Source organism: Pteronotus mesoamericanus, unplaced genomic scaffold (assembly GCF_021234165.1).
Source record: "Pteronotus mesoamericanus isolate MK-2021 breed Mesoamerican mustached bat unplaced genomic scaffold, CSHL_Meso_final scaffold_409, whole genome shotgun sequence".
NCBI lineage: Eukaryota > Metazoa > Chordata > Mammalia > Chiroptera > Mormoopidae > Pteronotus > Pteronotus mesoamericanus.
This window is the reverse complement of record NW_026555316.1, coordinates 257,606-274,797: the sequence shown is the minus strand read 5'-3', so window position 1 is coordinate 274,797 and position 17,192 is coordinate 257,606. Positions and strand designations below refer to the sequence as shown.

The 17,192-nt window shown below is 51.6% G+C and overlaps 1 protein-coding gene across 2 annotated transcripts in view; it reads left to right on the top strand.

The window, feature by feature from the left end:
- Positions 1-17,192, top strand: part of GALNT11 (polypeptide N-acetylgalactosaminyltransferase 11) — a 34,646-nt gene that overhangs the window by 2,883 nt on the left and 14,571 nt on the right. Inside the window, exons 1-3 of one of the 2 annotated variants that reach the window (XM_054593469.1) lie at positions 6,275-6,653; positions 11,340-11,672; positions 16,326-16,449. In XM_054593469.1, the coding sequence (XP_054449444.1) occupies positions 11,378-11,672; positions 16,326-16,449 (419 nt within the window). In that variant the 5' untranslated portion in view covers positions 6,275-6,653; positions 11,340-11,377. Of the gene's footprint in view, positions 1-6,274; positions 6,654-11,339; positions 11,673-16,325; positions 16,450-17,192 lie in introns of those variants that run through there. The other variant, XM_054593470.1, reaches the window with a different exon arrangement.

The following is a 17,192-nucleotide window of genomic DNA, read 5'->3' as shown; positions in this document are numbered from 1 at the left end:
CAGCGTGTGTTCAGTAGGCAGCCCACCCTACTTGCTGTTCGGTTTAGGAAACAAACACATGTTGCAGCTTCCCAAGACCTGAGCTTTCTGCTGAAAATACTTCAGTACTTGGCCGCTGAAGTTTCAGTGTTTAAAGTCAAACTTACATCTCAATTTCTGTAAGAAATTTTCTTCAAGTGTTTTATACAAAATTAACTTCTCCTCCATACTTGTTTCTATAAAGTTTGTTCCTATCTTTGTTGCAGTACGTTTTGGAGTTTGCTTTAGGATATGCCTAGGTGTTACACCTGATTTATTATTTTTGTAGGGTTTTTGTTCTCTGACTTACAGAAGGCGACCAGGGGGACAGAGGTTTCTAGGGCTTCTGTGCTGTTGACAAATGCTTTTGTAACAATGTCCTGCAGTTTGACTTCACCTCGGATAAATGCCTCATTTAAGTATCAATACTTGTACTTAAACGAGAATTTAAAACATTGCAAAATCTCAAGTTAGGACGTAGTATCTTATTTTCATATGCATGTCTTTGCTCATCAAGACTGAAGACTTTTTTCCATATGTTTTTCCCAGATTTATCCAGGTAGTTTGGAAAATGCTGTATGTAGATTCCCAACCCCAGCATCACAGAACAGAGCAGGGTTTCTCAGACTGGGCGCTGCTGACGTGTTGGGCCAGGTGGCTCTGTTGTTGGGGGACTCGCCTTGCATTGGAGGGTGTGTGGCAGCACCGCTGGCCTCTACCCACCAGGTGCTAGTGGAAGCCCCCCGGTTGTGACACCTGAAAACATTTCCGGACAGCGCCAAAAGACAGCGGGGGTCGCCAGGCGCCCCGAACCTGGCCGGGAACCGCGGAGTCGAGTACGGAGAGCGGGCTTGGCACTAGGAGACGGGCCCCACTGGCTGGCACAGTCCGCCCCCGACCGCACGCCTCGCATCCACACACGCCCTTTGGCCTGTGTGTCCACGTGGATCCCGTCGGCTAAAGACAAAATTGAAAAGTTAATGTTCGACGCAACTTGTATTATTCATCAAAGAAGCAGAAGTGAGAAAACATACACAAGTAACACTGAACCCACAGAATCTGTGCCCTTCCTTCCCTCGCACCGGGATTAGTAGAGGACGGCCCTGGCCAGGCGGCTCGGTCTCGGTCGGTTGGGGCGTTGTCCCGTACACCAGGAGGCTGCAGGGTCGGTCCCTGGCCGGGGCACATACCTGGGTTGTGGGTTCGGTCCCCAGGTGGGGCCTGTACAGGAGGCAGCTGATCAGTGTTTCTCACGTGGATGTTTTTCTCTATCTTTCTCTCTTCCTTTTCCTCTCTCCCCCTCCTATTTCTCTAAGATCAATGTTAAAAGAACCCAACATATGCTTGGGTAAGGATTAAAAACACAGTTGAGGCATAAATCCTGTAAGCACATTTTAACCCCAAGAAATCAACATACAGGATGGGGCAAGAATAGGTTTACAGTTGTTAATGCAGGAAACAGTTTATTCTTGTATTATTATTTATTAATCATGTATTATTTTCCATAGGAACAACTGTAAACCTACTTTGGCCTTGCCCTGTACATAGAGAACCCAGCACCTTAATGTGAGGGTCATGGTCGGGCATTTGTTGGGACACACACACACACACACACAGCTGTCACTCTTTGTTAGGTTAAGTTTTATGGGTTTCGCACAAGCAGTGTTGCGTGGCTGCCTCTTTAATATCATACAGACTAGTTTTACTGCCCCTCCCAGAAGCTGTGCTTTACCTCTTCAGCCCCCCCCCCCCGCCCTTGGAACCCCTGACAACCGCTGACCTGTTGATATCTTTGTACGTTCACTTTTCCAGGATACAGAATGTCATACCATTGGGATCCCACAGTAGGTGGCCGTTTCAAGCTGACTCAGTGACTTCAGAGTCTTCCACACCTCGTGTGGCTTGGCTCCTCCTTCCCCTCCCCCCTTCTCCCTCCCTCCCTCTCCTGTCTGTAGTCCGTCCTTCCTTCCTCCCTCTCCCCTTTCTCCATTTCGTTTTCATTTTGCAAAATAATACTTGAGTGTGTGGTTGTATCACATTTTGTTCATCCATTCGCCTTTTGAGGGACGTCCTCATTGCTTCCCAGTCATGGCGACAGGGAGTGCAGTTGCTGTAAACGTTTGTGTGCAGGTGTTTGCATGTGAATTTTGGTAGTTTCAAGGAATTGGTCCCTTTCATCTCGGGCTGTCTTTGTAGGCAGAGGGTTGTCTGCAGTATTTCTCTCGTCCTTTTAACGCCCATGTGCGCAGTAGTGATGCCTCATCCTGCATTTCCGATACTGGTGATTTTGTCCCCGGCTTTTTTGGGGGGAATGATGAGTGGGTACCCTGCCTAGAGGTTCATCGATTTTATTGCTCTTTCTAAAGAACCAGCTTTTAGTTTCATTGGTTTCTCTCTTTGTTCTGTTTTCAGTTGAGTTGGTTTCTGTTCTGATTTTTATTATTTATTTTCCTTTGGTGGCCTTAGGCTTAAGTTGCTCTTCTTTCTCTGGTCCTGAGATGGAAGCTTAGGTTATTGCTTTCAGATCTTCCTTTTCTAATACATGCATTTAATGCTAAATTTCTAAGTACTGCTTTCACTGCATCCAGCAAATTTTGATGTTACATTTCTGCTCAAAATAATTTTAAACTTCTCTTGATACTGTTTATTTTCCAGCTACCTGAGGGTTTTTTTGTATTTCTTTTTTTTTTTAGTTTTCTTTTATTGATTTCCAGTTCGGTTTCATTGTGCCTAGTCTTTGGCCTATGGTGAAGCGTGTTTGGTGGCTCAACATGGTCTGCACTGGGGACAGTGGGCTGGAGAAGGCGCCTTCAGCGGCCGTTCCGGTGGCAGAGCGAGGGCGGGCGAGAGTCCTGTGGCCGTCCCAGCGCGTCCCCACGAGCCGGGCAGCCTCTCCCCCCTCGTGGCCTGCGCCCTGCTCACCCTGCTCCAGCGCCCAGGCCCGGTCTCCCAGGAGCCTCGGCCCCTGGGTCCTCTTTCTCACCCTGGGGTTGGACTGTGAGGCCGGAAGGGGCCGGAGTGGGAGGAGCGCCTGTTCCCAGCCGTTGGCCCGGGGAGAGCCAGGCGTGTTTACACCGATTCCTCCTCCACTCCCCGCCAGGCCCACCCCAGGGCTTTTCTGGGATCTTCGCCTTCGCTTCCACCTCGAGCACCTGGTGGGGTTCCTGGAGGTGAAGCGCACAGAAGCACCCCCGCACCCACTGGGGCGCCTGCCTCCCCTGCCAGGTCACAGCCAGCCCCGCGCCCCAGCGGCCCTGCCCCAGGTAAGCAGGGCTCAGCTGCGCCTCCAGGCCTGGGGCGGTGGTCTCTCCTGCCGGGTCATAGCCAGCCCCTTGCCCCAGCCCCTCGCTCCAGCCCCTCGCCCCAGCGGCCCTGCCCCAGGTGAGCAGGGCTCAGCTGTGTGCGTGTCCCCAGGTCTGGGGCGGCAGGGTCTGCCTGGGGCTTCAGCTCTCCACTGGGTCCGGGGGCGCCGTCGGTTTGCGGTTTGTCCAGCTTTCCCTGTTCTAAGGTTGGGAATAGGCTACTAAGCAGAGGTCACCCCCATTTTTTATTTTAATTTAAAAATTTATTTTTCAATTATAGTTGACATGTTATTAGATTACTTTCAGATATAAAACATAGCGATTAGGCATTTATACACCTTACAAAGTGTGGAAGAAAAAATGGGTTCAACGGAAGGTGCCCTTCCAGCCCAATCTGGTCATAAATTCCTCCCCCGGCAGGGCAAGGTGGGCAGGCGCGCCCCAGGCTTGTACCTTCAGCAAAGGGCGGGTCTTTGCCTTACGCCAGCCCTGTCCCTTGTTTGTGTGTGTCCAGGTTAACATGCCCCTCCTTCTAATGCAGAAACAACCCTTTCGACTAAGACTTCACCGCCCTCCCGGGAACAAATGACCGTGCTGCCCCTGCAGTCCAGCCCCTGCTCGCTCGCTTTCCCCGCCTCAGTAACGTTGCTCCCCACAGTTTCAGACACATAGAAGGAACCGCACCCTGGTTATTCTTGGGAGCATGTGAGGTCTTGCGCCGCAGCATAAGCTGTCAGCCTGGCTCAGATGCCTTCTCATAAAGATTCTCTGTAGCCCTGACCGGTGTGGCTCAGTGGCTGAGGTGTCGTTCCACAAAGAGAAAGGTCGCAGGTTCGAGTCCTGGTCAGGGCCCAGGCCCGGGTTGTGGGTTCGGTCCCTTGTCTGGGCGCGTGCAGGAGGCAGCCATCGATGTTTCTTTCTCACATTGATGTTCCTCATTCTTTCTCCCTCCCTCCCTGTCTCTAAAAATAAATACAATAAAAAAATAAATAAATGAGTTTGCAGCTTCTTTCCTGCATTAAGGGAATTAAGGAGGGGTCGCGGGAAGATGCCGGGGAGGTGGGAGGAGGCAGGGTGGGGCCCAGCCTGCAGGAGGCTGAGGCTGTGCTCCGGAGGGCCATCACCCGTTAGATGTCCTTTGGGTTTAATCCCCTTTTTGTGAGGAGAAGGAGAACGAGAGGAAAGTGTTTCCATAATTCTGGGGTCATAAGTGGTTGCACACTGTTCATTTTATGTGCCTGTACCGGGAGCTGCGTGTGGAGGCTGGCCGATCGGCAGAGCTTGTCCAGTTCTGGGACTTAAATTTCCTCCCGTGGGGACGCGCCCTGGGTCCCCGCCTGCTTCCCTCGTTTATCTGCTTGGCCTCGGCCCTCGTTGGATTTTATCGCCCCCGGTGCTGCCGTTAACGGCTGTTTCATGAGGCCCTGACGGACAGATGCCATGCGGGCGCTTCCTTGAGTGGACATGTGGGGTCATAGGTGCTTTGCCATGTTGCCCGCCCTTTTAGTTTCCTTTTCTGTGATTAATTAATGTTGCTGCTTTTCTCCCATCAACATCACCATGAGGTTTTCCATGCATTTGAGATAAAAATAGAGACCGTATCTGTGTTTATGTTCTCCTTAGATTTTCTTAGAGGAGATTAAAAAATGTCAGGGATGTCAAAGGATCATTTCCAGGGAGTGCTTGACATCTGGAATTTGCTCTGAACCTTTCCTCCTTCAATAATCTCTTACTTGCAGTTATGCGCTACATTGCGGGCGATGTTTTCTTCCAGCCTCACAGGGTAGATAAGGAATGAGAAGGAATATGTGCATTTTTGGGCTGTCATCGCCTGGTAATTCCGGAGACATTCGGGAAGGGCCCTGCTGGGGATCGGTATTCGTGCCTGCGTGGCTGTGGCTGAGGTAAAATCTCATGTGTCTCGTATATGGAAGAAACGGACAAATGTTTGCTCTTCAGCAGTTTAGAACAGAGTATACTGTTGAGAAAATAGCTGGAAACTACTAGAAAATAGCTGGAAAAGTACATACTTAACATTTAAAGGTAGACATACCAAAGGAAAACGGAAGCTGTCCTGTTTAGTTAAATAAAAATGTCTCACTAGTCTTGTGAAAAAAGACAGTGAAAGAGGCATTCGGATTTCAAACTAGATCTTGGTTCCTGGAAGAAAGACATTTTTTAAATCATGCTTTTAGAATATCTGTTCATTGTTCAGATTTTATTCTTAAATTTTTGACAAATTAATAGAATTTAAATATCCCTTCCTTTTAGTGTGCTAAAATCTTCATTTGCTTCTGAGATTCAAAGCCTTAACATATTTAATCCTCTCCACATTTGTTCATAAGTGCTAATAGCAGTAAAATGTTTCATAGCTAGTGTAGAGATTAAGAATTAGAATTTACAGCAAAACATTGATAGTGGTAAGATTTTAGGGGGGATAAACGGGAATGAAAAAAATTTTAAACTTAAAAACATGGTGAGATTGCAGGTGGTTTTTAATTTTTAACTTTTTTGATCATCTGCCGTTGGGAGTTTTCAGCATGAGAGCGGAGCTCAGAGTATACACCCCGAGGGCCGTGCGCGCCGTCTGGCACACAGCGCTCCCGCCGCGGTTTAAGCGTGAGCCTTTCCTCTGGGGGTGTGTAGTGGTTTTCAGAAGAAGAGTGTCGGGTTGTATTGTGCATTTACAGGCTGCCGCTGGAAGATGAGCGGCCTGAGTCACAGCACCGTGACACTGCACAACAGAGCTGTCTCGGGGAAGTCTCATAGTGTAGCTGCCAGATGGCGTGTCAGTCGCCCGTGCGCGCCGCGGCCCGTGTTAACACGCGCGGACGGGGCCAGTGCCGCAGAGCAGGCCGGCCCGGCCCCTCCAGCCAGTGTGCTGCTGAGTCCCCCCGCACCTGACGCCGGCGCTGGGATCTGCGTGGCCCGAGGCCTCGGTGGCCCGAGCTGTGTGCGACAGCGACAGGTGCTCCCAGCGGCCTGCGCTGCGGGCGCCGCGTTCGCCGGGCTGCCCCGGGGCCGCCTGTCTGGAGAGGGCCCTTCTGTCACCCCTGCCCTGCTCCGCGGTCCGAGCGTTGGCAGCCCATCGCCAGTCACAGCTCTCAGCCCTCCAGGCCGCCCCCTCGGGGGACACAGCTCCAGCAGCCACCGGGACCTCTCCCCGCGGCCGCTCTTCCGCGTCTTTCATCTGCCCTTCGGGTCAGCCCGCGGCGTGCACCTCGCCTCGCTCTTCTGCGCTTCCCTGGCCCCTGTCCCCAGCGCCACCAGACCGTGACTGACGAAAAACAAAACCACGCCGCCTTGTTCCGCTGGAAGTGGAGTGTGCAGCTGGTGAGCCTTTTATTCATTTACGTTTTGAAAAATACTCCCCGGTGCCGTCCAACTGCGGACATTCTGGCTTAATTAACTATTTAAAGTTTATGGTTGAAAGGATTTGCTGACTAGTCGTTTGGTATTAACTGCCCTTTAGGCGTTTGCTGTGACCCTCCCTGCGGAAGGCGGTCAGCCCCGGCGGCGGCCCGTAGGGGGCACCGCGGACAGTACGGAGCAGGAAGACCGCGCGCGGTGCAGGTGCCGGGCTCATCGTTTGTTAGCGTGGATTAGGCTACGTGTTCAGCTTTGGAGTCTGGTTTAGAGGCTTGAATTTCTGAGGTGGTTAAGCACCTGTCGTGAAATAACAGGCATCTGATTGCACTGCCCTGTCTTCTGGGTGTTAACTTGTTGGCCTGTCTGAAAACGAAGCATCTTCGTTGCATCTGATGACTGTTGGAGTTAATAACATAAAAGAAATGACAAGATTTTATGAATTTCTCTTGTTTTCAAGAGGTTCCTTAATTTAGTATAATGATTCACAACATTAAAAAATGTCCTCTAAAGAATTTCCTAACCAGCCCGGCCCGTTGCCTGAGCGTCGCCCTGGGGCTGTGGTTCCCGGGCAGGCACTGCGCGCAGGCACGGGGGTGGGGGGGGCAAGCACAGGGGTGGGGGGGGGTGGCGGGCGGGGCAGGGCGGGGCGGCACGGGCGGGGTGCGGGTTGGCCTCCTGCCGCCGTGCCCGCGTCTGGGGGGCGGTCCGTCAGTGCTGCGCTCACAGCGCTCTCTCCCCCGGCTCCCTCCATCTCTCTCTCTCTCTCAAATCAGTGAACGTTTAAAAAAAAATTTCATAATATGGCTCGAGGAAAATAGTATTTACCGGACAGGGTTATCGAGGGTTAGCAGTTTAGTACATTTGCCAGGTCAGGAAACGAGGCCCCGACAGCGAGCCGCTGTGGAGGGGACGGGCCTCGGGGGCCGCGGGGGCCTGGCCCCGGCCTGTGGGTGTGGCTGTGAAACGCCTTCGGGTTTGCCCGCAGCAGCTGGCGGCCACGCGGGCCGACGCTCACGCAGTGGGCACAGGGCCGTCACCTCCTGCTTTACCACAGAGGCCTTCGTTTGTGAGGCTGGGCAGTGGGAGCCACTGCCTTCTCGTGGCCTTTGTAGGAGGAAGTTAGAACTTAATCTTGTCTTTTTGTGATCAGTCGCTCCCGAGTCGGGCTGTGCACCAGCGCCAGCCGGGGAGTTTGTGGACGCTCTGGGCTCCCAGTCTCACCCCGCCCACTCTGGTGCGGCCCGCCGGGCGCGGCGCCCCAGGGGTCTGCGTCTGCAATAGGCCCCCGAGGGCCCCGTGGTGGGGACGGTGCCCTCCGTTACTGCGTGTACGATGGCCCGGCGCGCGCGCCGGTGTGGCCACCTGACCTTGCTCCTGTGTTTGGAGAAAATGATTTTTATCGCTGTACCCGTTAGTATCATTTGTCCTCTGAGACTTTTGGAGATGTCTTTGTCAGGTTAAGGATTTCTCTGTTCCTGGCTTGCTAAGAATTGAGTGTTGAAATTAAAAAAAAAAAATTATTGGTTGCTTTTAGAGAAAAAGATTGATTTGTTGTTCGACTGATGTAGACATTCGTAGGCTCCTGTGTGTGCCCTGACTGGGGGTCGGACCCGCAGCCTTGGCGCGGCGGGGGCGCTCTAACCCGCGGGGCTGTGAGTTACATTCTTTCCTGGAGCGTTTTAAGGTAGTGGGTAAGAGTAATAGGTTTTTAGATACTGAACCACCTTTGTAGTCCTCAAGTAAATACAATTTGTTCACAATGTACTTCTTTTTGTAAAACAGCGGTGTCTGTTTTAATGTTTTAAGATTTTTGTAGCCTCTTTGAGCTTGTCTTCCTTATTCCTAACCGTCCCTGTTCTGATGTCGGGGTGGTAACAGTCTCAGGAAGTGAGAGAAGGGTCCCTCTTCCTGTTCTTTGGCGGCAGCCACGTGAGACCAGTCACCTTATGTTCCTCACGTGTGTGATGGAGTTCACTTGTAGAGTCGCCTAGAGATGTTTTTGAAATGGTTTGATATTCGTATGGGCTATAAGGCTGTCCAGGTTTGCTGCTTTTCCAATCAGTGCTGGGCATTTATATTTTTCCAGGAATTTGTCCATTTCACCTGTTTGTGAACAATACTTTTATTTTTAAGCTACTCTTTTATGCCTTCTTTTTTTGTCTTTGGTATTATTTCCACTTTCTTTTTTTCTTGATTAGTCTTGCCAGTGCTGTGTTCATTTTATGGATCTTTTCAAGAACCAACTTTTGGCTTTTGTTATCTTGTTTCCTCTTACTGTTTGTTTTTTTGGGTTGATTCAGTTATATTTTTCCAAATTCATAGATGGTATTTTCTAATACTAGCATCCCAAGGCTATAAATTTGGTGTTTGCTTTCTCTTACCAGTTTTGAAAAGTAGTATTCTCCCTATTTGGTTCTAAATAACTCCTGACTCCCATTCAGACATCCCATTTTTCCAGTTCTTTTTTTGTCATCGATTGGTTTTCACCCCGTGGCGTTGGCTGTGACCCGGGCATCGGCTCTGCGTCCTCGGGACCAGCTCTCGATTTGGGCGTCGCCGCCTCAGCAAGGCCTTCGTGACCCCCCGCCTGCACTTCGCGTTGCTCTTCTCCACCGTGTTTTGGCCCCTGGGCGCCCCCCCCTTCCCGGAATGGCCCGGCACCACGCTGCTCCGGACAGCAGGGCGGCAGGCCGAGCCCTGAGGCCGTGCGCCTGGAGACGGTCGGGGGAGACGCAGGCCGAGGAGGGGGGCGGCGGGGGCGGCGTGCGGGGGCGCGGGGCACACCGTCGAGCGTGGTTGCGATTCCACATTTCACAGGCGTAGATGAGTGCCGAATGACGTGAAATCGAGGCAGGGGCAGGGTTACTCACCCGGGGTATGGGTGAGGGCCATGGGAGGACCGTGGAGGAGGAGAGTTAAAGCTAGGGCTTTGATTCAAATGTGAAGGGTAACGTGGGGGGGGGGGGGCGGGGATTCAGGGAAAGAAAAAGATGAGACGTGAACGTCGGTGTCCCTCTGGCAACCGGAGCTGTGTGGCGGGACCGCCCCGGCAGGCCGTCCCTCCGCTGGCTTCCGTCCGTGGCGACAGGAGAGGGCGGCGGGCCGTCCCTGTGTCCCTTTGCGCGGCTCCCGCCTGTGCAAGCAGGGCAAGGGGGGCTGGGGTGGGAGCGGCAGGCCCGGCCGGCCTGGGGACAGCCGCCCCAGCGCAGCCTCGCCCTGCAGCCGGGGAGGGGGCTGCGCCCAGAGGCCGGGCTCTGCGGGGTCCCCGGGGCCGCTGCGGGAAGCCGGTGTGGTTCTCGCGGCGGCAGCTTGTGTCTACATGCCTACCCTCCAGTGAGTATTTTAGGAAGTTACAATGTCTGTTTTAGTGAAATCTAATGTTTCTCCTGAACGGCTCGGTGCCTTATTTACACTTTTGTTGCAAAGTGGCGAATTTGCAGCTTTCTGTCTTGGCCTTGACAGCCGCATTCCTCTTGCCTAGAGAACATTTTCTTCCGCTTCTGAAGAGAGTGGTGGTTTTTACAGCACGTCTTTGTCATTTGAAAGTGTGAACAGCTGACGTGACAGCGCTGTCACGGTGCCTGACTCTCCTTTTGCGCCGGGTCACCTCCAGCCACTGCCCTGGTGTGACTGCAGTGGGGTTCTGTTTGGGCGCCACTGTTGTTGGTTTCGTTCGCTTTTTAAGCTTTGGAGTGGACGTGCAGTAACATAACAGCTTGGTTGGTAGGTAGTCACGACATGGAGCTGTTTACCCACCACTCCTCCTTCTAGGCTTATGATGTCCAGAACAGCTTAATTTTGCAAGTGAGACCTAACTGACACTGATTTGCTTTGTCCTGATTGGGGGGTGGGAGAGATGGTAGTAATATTTTTAAAATGATTTCATACTGTAGAAAGCAGCACTGTGTCAGTATTGCTTTGTAGGTTTCTTCTGTGTGCACATCGCTCATACAGGGCTTCGCCGCCGTAATGCTCTCGGAGACGGCTGTGTGTGTAAGCTGGTCTCCTTACAGCGAATTCCTCGGGAAGCTGAGTGCCGCCCCGTGGAGGCCAGATGTCGTCGGGAGCTCAGGGAAAAGTGGCAGTGCTCGGTGGTTTATGGGACATCATAAGAAGGAAAAGAGAATTCGAATTCTTTCCACTGTACATTTAAAATGTAACTGTTTAATCTGGAGTAGCATTAGGGTAGGTTTAACCTTTGATCGGAAAGTAGGACTGTTTTTTTTTTTAATGACAGATTGTAAGAGCCTTGGGTTAAAGGAATCTTGCGACTTTACACTTGGAAGGGATCCTAGATGGACTGTGATGACACATCGTACTGGAATTATCCTCATTAAAACTTGGAATCTGAAAAAAGTCACCAGGCTGAAAGCAGCCCAGGGCAGAGGGGGCGCGGCTCCCGTTGGCGGGCAGACGGACAGGTCCGCTCTTCCGCTGCCGTTGGCGCTCTGAGCACTGACACACTGGCCTCTGGTTTCAGTTCTGCTCTCCACGTATGTCCTTCCCTTTGAATCTTCACCGCACACGGTGGGGGTCCCAGTACGTGAACAGCCGAGGACGTGCCGCGGTGGTTGGGGAAGCGGTGACCAGGAGCTCGGTGGGTGACTGACCGGGGTGCCCGTGTCTGACATGTCTGCGCTTTTCTTCCAGGACGTTGACAATGGCCCTCCGGCGATGCTAGGTCTATAATGGGAAGCGCCACAGTGCGGTACTTCTGTTACGGGTGCCTTTTTACGTCTGCGACCTGGACGGTCTTGCTCTTCGTTTACTTCAACTTCAGCGAAGTGACTCAGCCGCTAAAGAATGTGCCCGTCAAGGGGTCTGGGCCCCGCGGGCCGCCCCCCGAAAAGTCCTATCCCCGCCTCGCTCGGGGTCCGGGTCGGGCGCTAGAATTACGGTCCAAGGGGAACAGAATTGACGATGTGGTCGACAGTCATATTGAGGATGCAGAGAAAGGCGACGTGCAGTTCTCTTCTGAATTGGGTGAGTTTGAGCTTTGCTACCAGCAGGTCAAACTATTGAATCCTCGGAAGTTTAAGTTTTAACTATTCTTCTAACCATGTGGTGTACAGGGGGTTAGAAATGGCATTTCCCCCACCAATTGGTTCTGTTCATGAACTAGCTGGGGTCTTTATGATTTTTGCGGACTTAGCGGGGCCTTACATTCTAATATGTCCAACCCGGACTTCAGTGTTTTATGAAGACTTGGGAGAAACTAGGAAGATTCAGAACAGAAAGTGAAAAATTAAGTGGCTGGGAAGACGGTGGGACTTTTGGGGGAAGATTCTAATTGCTATCACTATTTAATAAGGGAAAGAAATGATGGAAACATGCCCCCATTTAACATATTTTGAAGGGCGCAGAGTTACTGTAATTAAAATACCATAAGCCACCTGATTTAGGAGTAAACTGAGACTATTATATCTAATTTCTGCTTATTAGAATTATTAAGGTGTTGGAATATAAAATGCTAAAACATAGGACTTTATAAAATCTGACTTACATAAAATAGAAACTTTTTTCCTGCAAAAATTATATTCTGTTCAGTTTGGCAGCAGGAATCTACTGTGTGTGTTTTTGAATATTATCATTCTAGAGCGCTGCTTTTAGCAAACTTTATACGGGGTAAATGAGCCGTTTCGGTTTCTTTAAAACTTAAAATTTGATCTCATCATGGAAGCATCAAAGATTTTGAAAGATTGAAAGATTCACCGAATATAAAGGAAACGTTTAAACCTTTTCTGGGTTTGATCGTGGTTTCAGAGAAATAAAATCAGTTTCTAGGACTTAAAGACATTCTTATACATGAAGTCAAAAGTATTTAAAATTATATGAGGAAACAATCTTCAGTTTTCATGAAAAACAACTTCTAATCTTTTTCAGAAAGCCACTTACTTAGACATTTTCAGACTAGTAAGGGGAAAAGTTCTAGGTTTTTTTCCACAGTTATTTTGGTAAAGCTTTTATAAGTTGGTTTACCATTGTGAATGGACATTGTATTTGCCTTTGGAAGAAGCGGTGAGAGAACAGGAGCTGTGTGAAGTGCCAAACCCAAGCTGCTGGGCTGCACAACTGAGTTCTTTATAAGAGACCCTAAAGGATACACAGAAACGCTATTACAGCTAATACATGAATTCAGCACGATTGCAGGGTGTAAGATCAACACACCAAAAAAAAAAAAAAAAGTCGTATTTTCATACACTAATAACGAATGGGATGAAAGTAAAATGGAGAGCAGTTCCATTTACGAAGAGTAAAATATTTAGGAATAAACTGAACCAAGGAGGCGCAAGAGACACACATCGAAAGCTACAAACGCCACTGCGCAGAAGGACGGCGGCTCCGAATAGGGGGAGGGACGCCCTGGGCACCGCCCACGCAGGCCGCCAGGGTCCCGCGGCCTCTGCTGAGGGGACGAAGAGCCAGAGCTAAAATTAATGTGGAATTTGTCGGCCAAGAGACATCCAGGCCTGCAGAGTTTTTATTAAAATTTACTGCGCCAAAAAGAGGATTCCCCTGGAAGCAAGTTGTCAGCTGCCTGAGGTGGCGCTTCTGGGAGGAACTGCTGGCAGTTCCCCTTACGCATCAGAAAGTGAGGGGGAGCGTAGATAAGCAAGAGTACCTGGAGCGGGGAGGCAGCGGCTCAGGGGTGCGGGCGCCTGCGGTCAGGACCGCGTGCTCTCCCGGGGGGCCTGGGAGGGGGCACCTCGGAGGCGCGTTAGCCTGGGTGCGCGGGAGTGGCGGCAGGGCCCGCTTAAGGCAAAGGGAGGCCTGCCCAGTGAGGACCTGGTGATCCGGTCGCTCTGAGAGCGTGCTTTCCAGAGACCCTGTTTTTTGTTCACAAATTGCAGGCGGCTCTGAATAGCCAGAGCAGTCTTGAAAGAACAGAGTTGGAGGGCTCACATGTCCTGATTTCAAAACTTCCTCTAAAGCTACGGTAATCAAAACAGTGTGGTGCTGGCACGGGACAGGCACAGATCAGTGGATAGCCTGGTAAGTATTAATAAACCCTATGACATCCATGGTCAGTTCATTTTCAAAAAGGGCGCCCGGGCCACCCAACGAGGCGAGAATGGCCTTTTCGACAGATGGCGGTGGGACGAGTTATGCACATGAAGAGGAACGACCTTGGGCCCTCACCTGATGGCGTGTATAAAAGTGACACGAACTCAAAGTGGATCAGACGTGAGTGTGAGCGCAGAACTGCTAAACCCCTTGGGGGACCCCAGAGGGGTAACTCTTCATGGCCTTGGATTTGGCAGTGGTTTCTTAGCTGTGACCCCAAAAGCACAAGCAAGAAAAGAAGAAATGGGTGGGGCTGCGTCAGAGCGAAAGCCTTCTGGACGTCGGAGAGCGCTGCCCAGGGAGGGGGCCGGCAGCCTGCGGCGGGGTGGGCCTGTGCGCGCCCCCTCCAACGGCCGTTATCTGGGGCGTCTGAAGGACTCTTAACAACTCAACGGTAAAAAGACAAGTAAATTACTCAGTTTAAAGTTGGGCAAAGAATTTGATATTTCTCCAAAGAAGATAAGCCAGCCAGCGTACGAAAAGATGCTCAAAATAAGTAGATATTGCAGAAATGCAAAACCAAACCGCAGTGAGATACCATTTTGCATTCTCTAGGATGGTTATAGTTTTTTAAGAAAGGAAAGTAGTAGGTGTTGGTGAGGGCGCGGAGAAGCGGGGCCCTTGCGTGTTGCTGGCGTGTGTGTAAATGGCGCAGCCGCTGTGGAGAGGCTTCGGCAGCGAACACGCAGGGAACTACCGCGTGACCTAGACATCTGCTCCACGCCCGAGCGCGTACCCAGAACTGCAGACGGGTGTGCAAACGAAGATTTGTGGTCAAGCGGTCGCCGTGGCACATTTTCTCAGTGGACGAAAGGAGGAGACAGCCCCTTTGCCCACGGGCCGCTCCGGAAGGACACACAGCATGTGGCATAGGCGCAGCGGGGCCCTGCCCAGGTGTGCAAGGGGCTGCGGTCACCCTGTGCGCTGTGACGTGGGCGAGTCTTAAAAACACTGTGAGCCGAGGGGTCAGGACACAAAAGGTCGACGACCGTGTGCTTGCTTTTATACAAAATGTCTAGAACAGGCGAATTCAAGAAGACAGAGAGCAGGTTAGTGATTTACCAGGGGCCGAGGGAGGTGAGGGGAGCGACTGCGTCTGGGTTCAGGGCTCCCTTCTGGGGCGGGGAGCCCTCTGCAACGGGACAGTGGGGATGGCTCTGCAAGGTGCACGGCCCTCAGAGTCCTGAGTGGTGCACGTCCCGTCCATCCATGCCGCCGTAATCCAAACAGTGAGAAAAAGCCACTGAATGTCTTACAAAGAAACGTTCATTTAAACGGAATTGATATGAATCAGTGTAGTAATAATTACAATGTACTGATTTCTGAAGAGGGCTCTATCAATAGGGGAAATTCTGACATCAAAGGGGATTGAAAGTGACACAGGTAAGCGGAGGCACGCACCGCGCTCCTGGGTAGGAAGAAGTAACAGCCTTGGAATGTCCGTGCCACCCGAAGCCGTCTAAAGATTCGGCGCGGTTCCAACGAGAAACCAATGACACATTTCACAGAGCTAGAACAAATATTTCAAAAATTTATATGGAACCACAGAAGACCCCGAATAACAACAGGTGGTCTTGAAAAAGAACAGCAAACTTGGAGGAGTCCCACAACCTAGTATTGAACTGCACTGTAAGGCCTCAGCAGTTAAAACCGACGCAGAGCGCAGTGGGCCAGAGAGCCCGGAGAGAAGCCCACGCTGGCGGCGTCACTCGGCCTGCGGGGAGGCGGCACGCACGGCGGGCCCGAGAGAGTGTACTCAGTGAATGGTGCTGGGGGGACTTAGTGTTTCCCAGAGGACCTGGGTACTCTGGTCATGCAGTCAAAGGAGTTGGGGGCACGCTGCCTCCCTTACCGTTCTCCACACACATACATCCATGTACACATAGCCATGCATAGAGCCGCCGTATTAAAGGCTCCCAGCTGTCCTGCCACAGAAACGTTCCACTTGGGAGACCCCGCGCCTCCCTGCCTTGCCTGCGGCCAGGGCCCTTCTCTCTCACGTCTGTTAATGCTGTCCAGGCGCGCTGGTTCCATGGCCAGGCATCAGGGGCTGCCACGGGGGAGGGGGAGCTGGAGGAGCCTCGGTCTAGGGCAGGGCAAGAGTTCAGGCACGACAGCAGGGACATTAGACTGAAGTGATTTTGATTGGATTTGTGGAGGACTTGATTGACTGATGCTGTTTAAACCTGGAACCAAGGACTTTATAGAAGAGTTTCCCAGTCTTTTTTATGGGAGTGGTTCATATAAAAACTTGCCTGTAACTGGGACCTGTTGAGGTCTATATGAGTTCTAAAATTACTACTTTTACAGAAAATAATCAAGTTTCTTTTCTCTTGGTCAGAGGTAGGTTTTTGTCTTGAAAGTATTCTTAAGGTTATGGTTAGTGAGAAGGTGTCATTTATGTTTGAGGTACACTTGCTTTTTGAGTTGGACTGATAAAAATGGGTTGAGAAACATGGCTCTTAGCTGGCTGTGAGAATTCAGAGTCAAGGTTTTCCTGATGCCCTCACGTGACAGTGGACGTAGTGGCTTCCGCCGACTCGGCGCTGACTGTGACTTCGCCCTTTGCAGGCATGATTTTCAACGAGCGCGACCAGGAGCTGAGAGACCTAGGGTACCAGAAGCACGCCTTCAACATGCTCATCAGCAACCGCTTGGGCTACCACCGGGACGTGCCAGACACAAGGAACGCAGCGTACGTGCCCGCCTGGCCGGGAGTCACGGGGGCGACGGTGGTGGCCTGCAGTCAGGCTCTGCCGAGACTGTGCCCGCCTCGCAGGGTCTGGGGGGCGCTCGCCAAGTTCTGGGGTTGGCCGTGTCTCTTAAGAGTTAAAATCACGTGGGGAAAGGAGAGAGGTCCTGACTGCCTATAATTATTTAACTTTGTAAGCATAAGTTTTTAAAGATGTTAATGTATTTGGATTCATGGCAAAAAGGATTGAAATCAGTGAAGAATTTTACTCATCGTCTTCCTTTTACATTTTCATTATTTTTGTTTTTGTCAAAGGCTTTTTATTCATATGGTTGCTTTTTGAGTTGGGACTGATAAAAATTTGGCTTTAACCTCAATTTACTTTTCATTCATGTGGTTAGTCATTCCTTCCACGGACAGACTAGTTTGAGCATCTTCTGTTTGCTAGACACCGTGCTAGGCCTCAAAATACACGGAATAAAATGTCTCTGGGCTCACAGGCCTTCAGATGGAACAGGGGAGGTAGGTGAGAAACAAGCAACGCAGCAGCAGGAGGGTGAGGCCTGTCTGGGGAACTGGCGCAGGGGGCCCGCGGGGCGGGCGGAGGGAGGGCTGGGCAGCGCAGGGGGGAGGGCCGAGCAGCGCAGGGGGGAGGGCCGGGCAGCACGGGGAGGGCGGGAGCGGAGGGAGGCCCGGCTCGCTGGGGCCGCACCGGGCGCGGGGCAGGAGGCTGGGGCGGGCAGGGC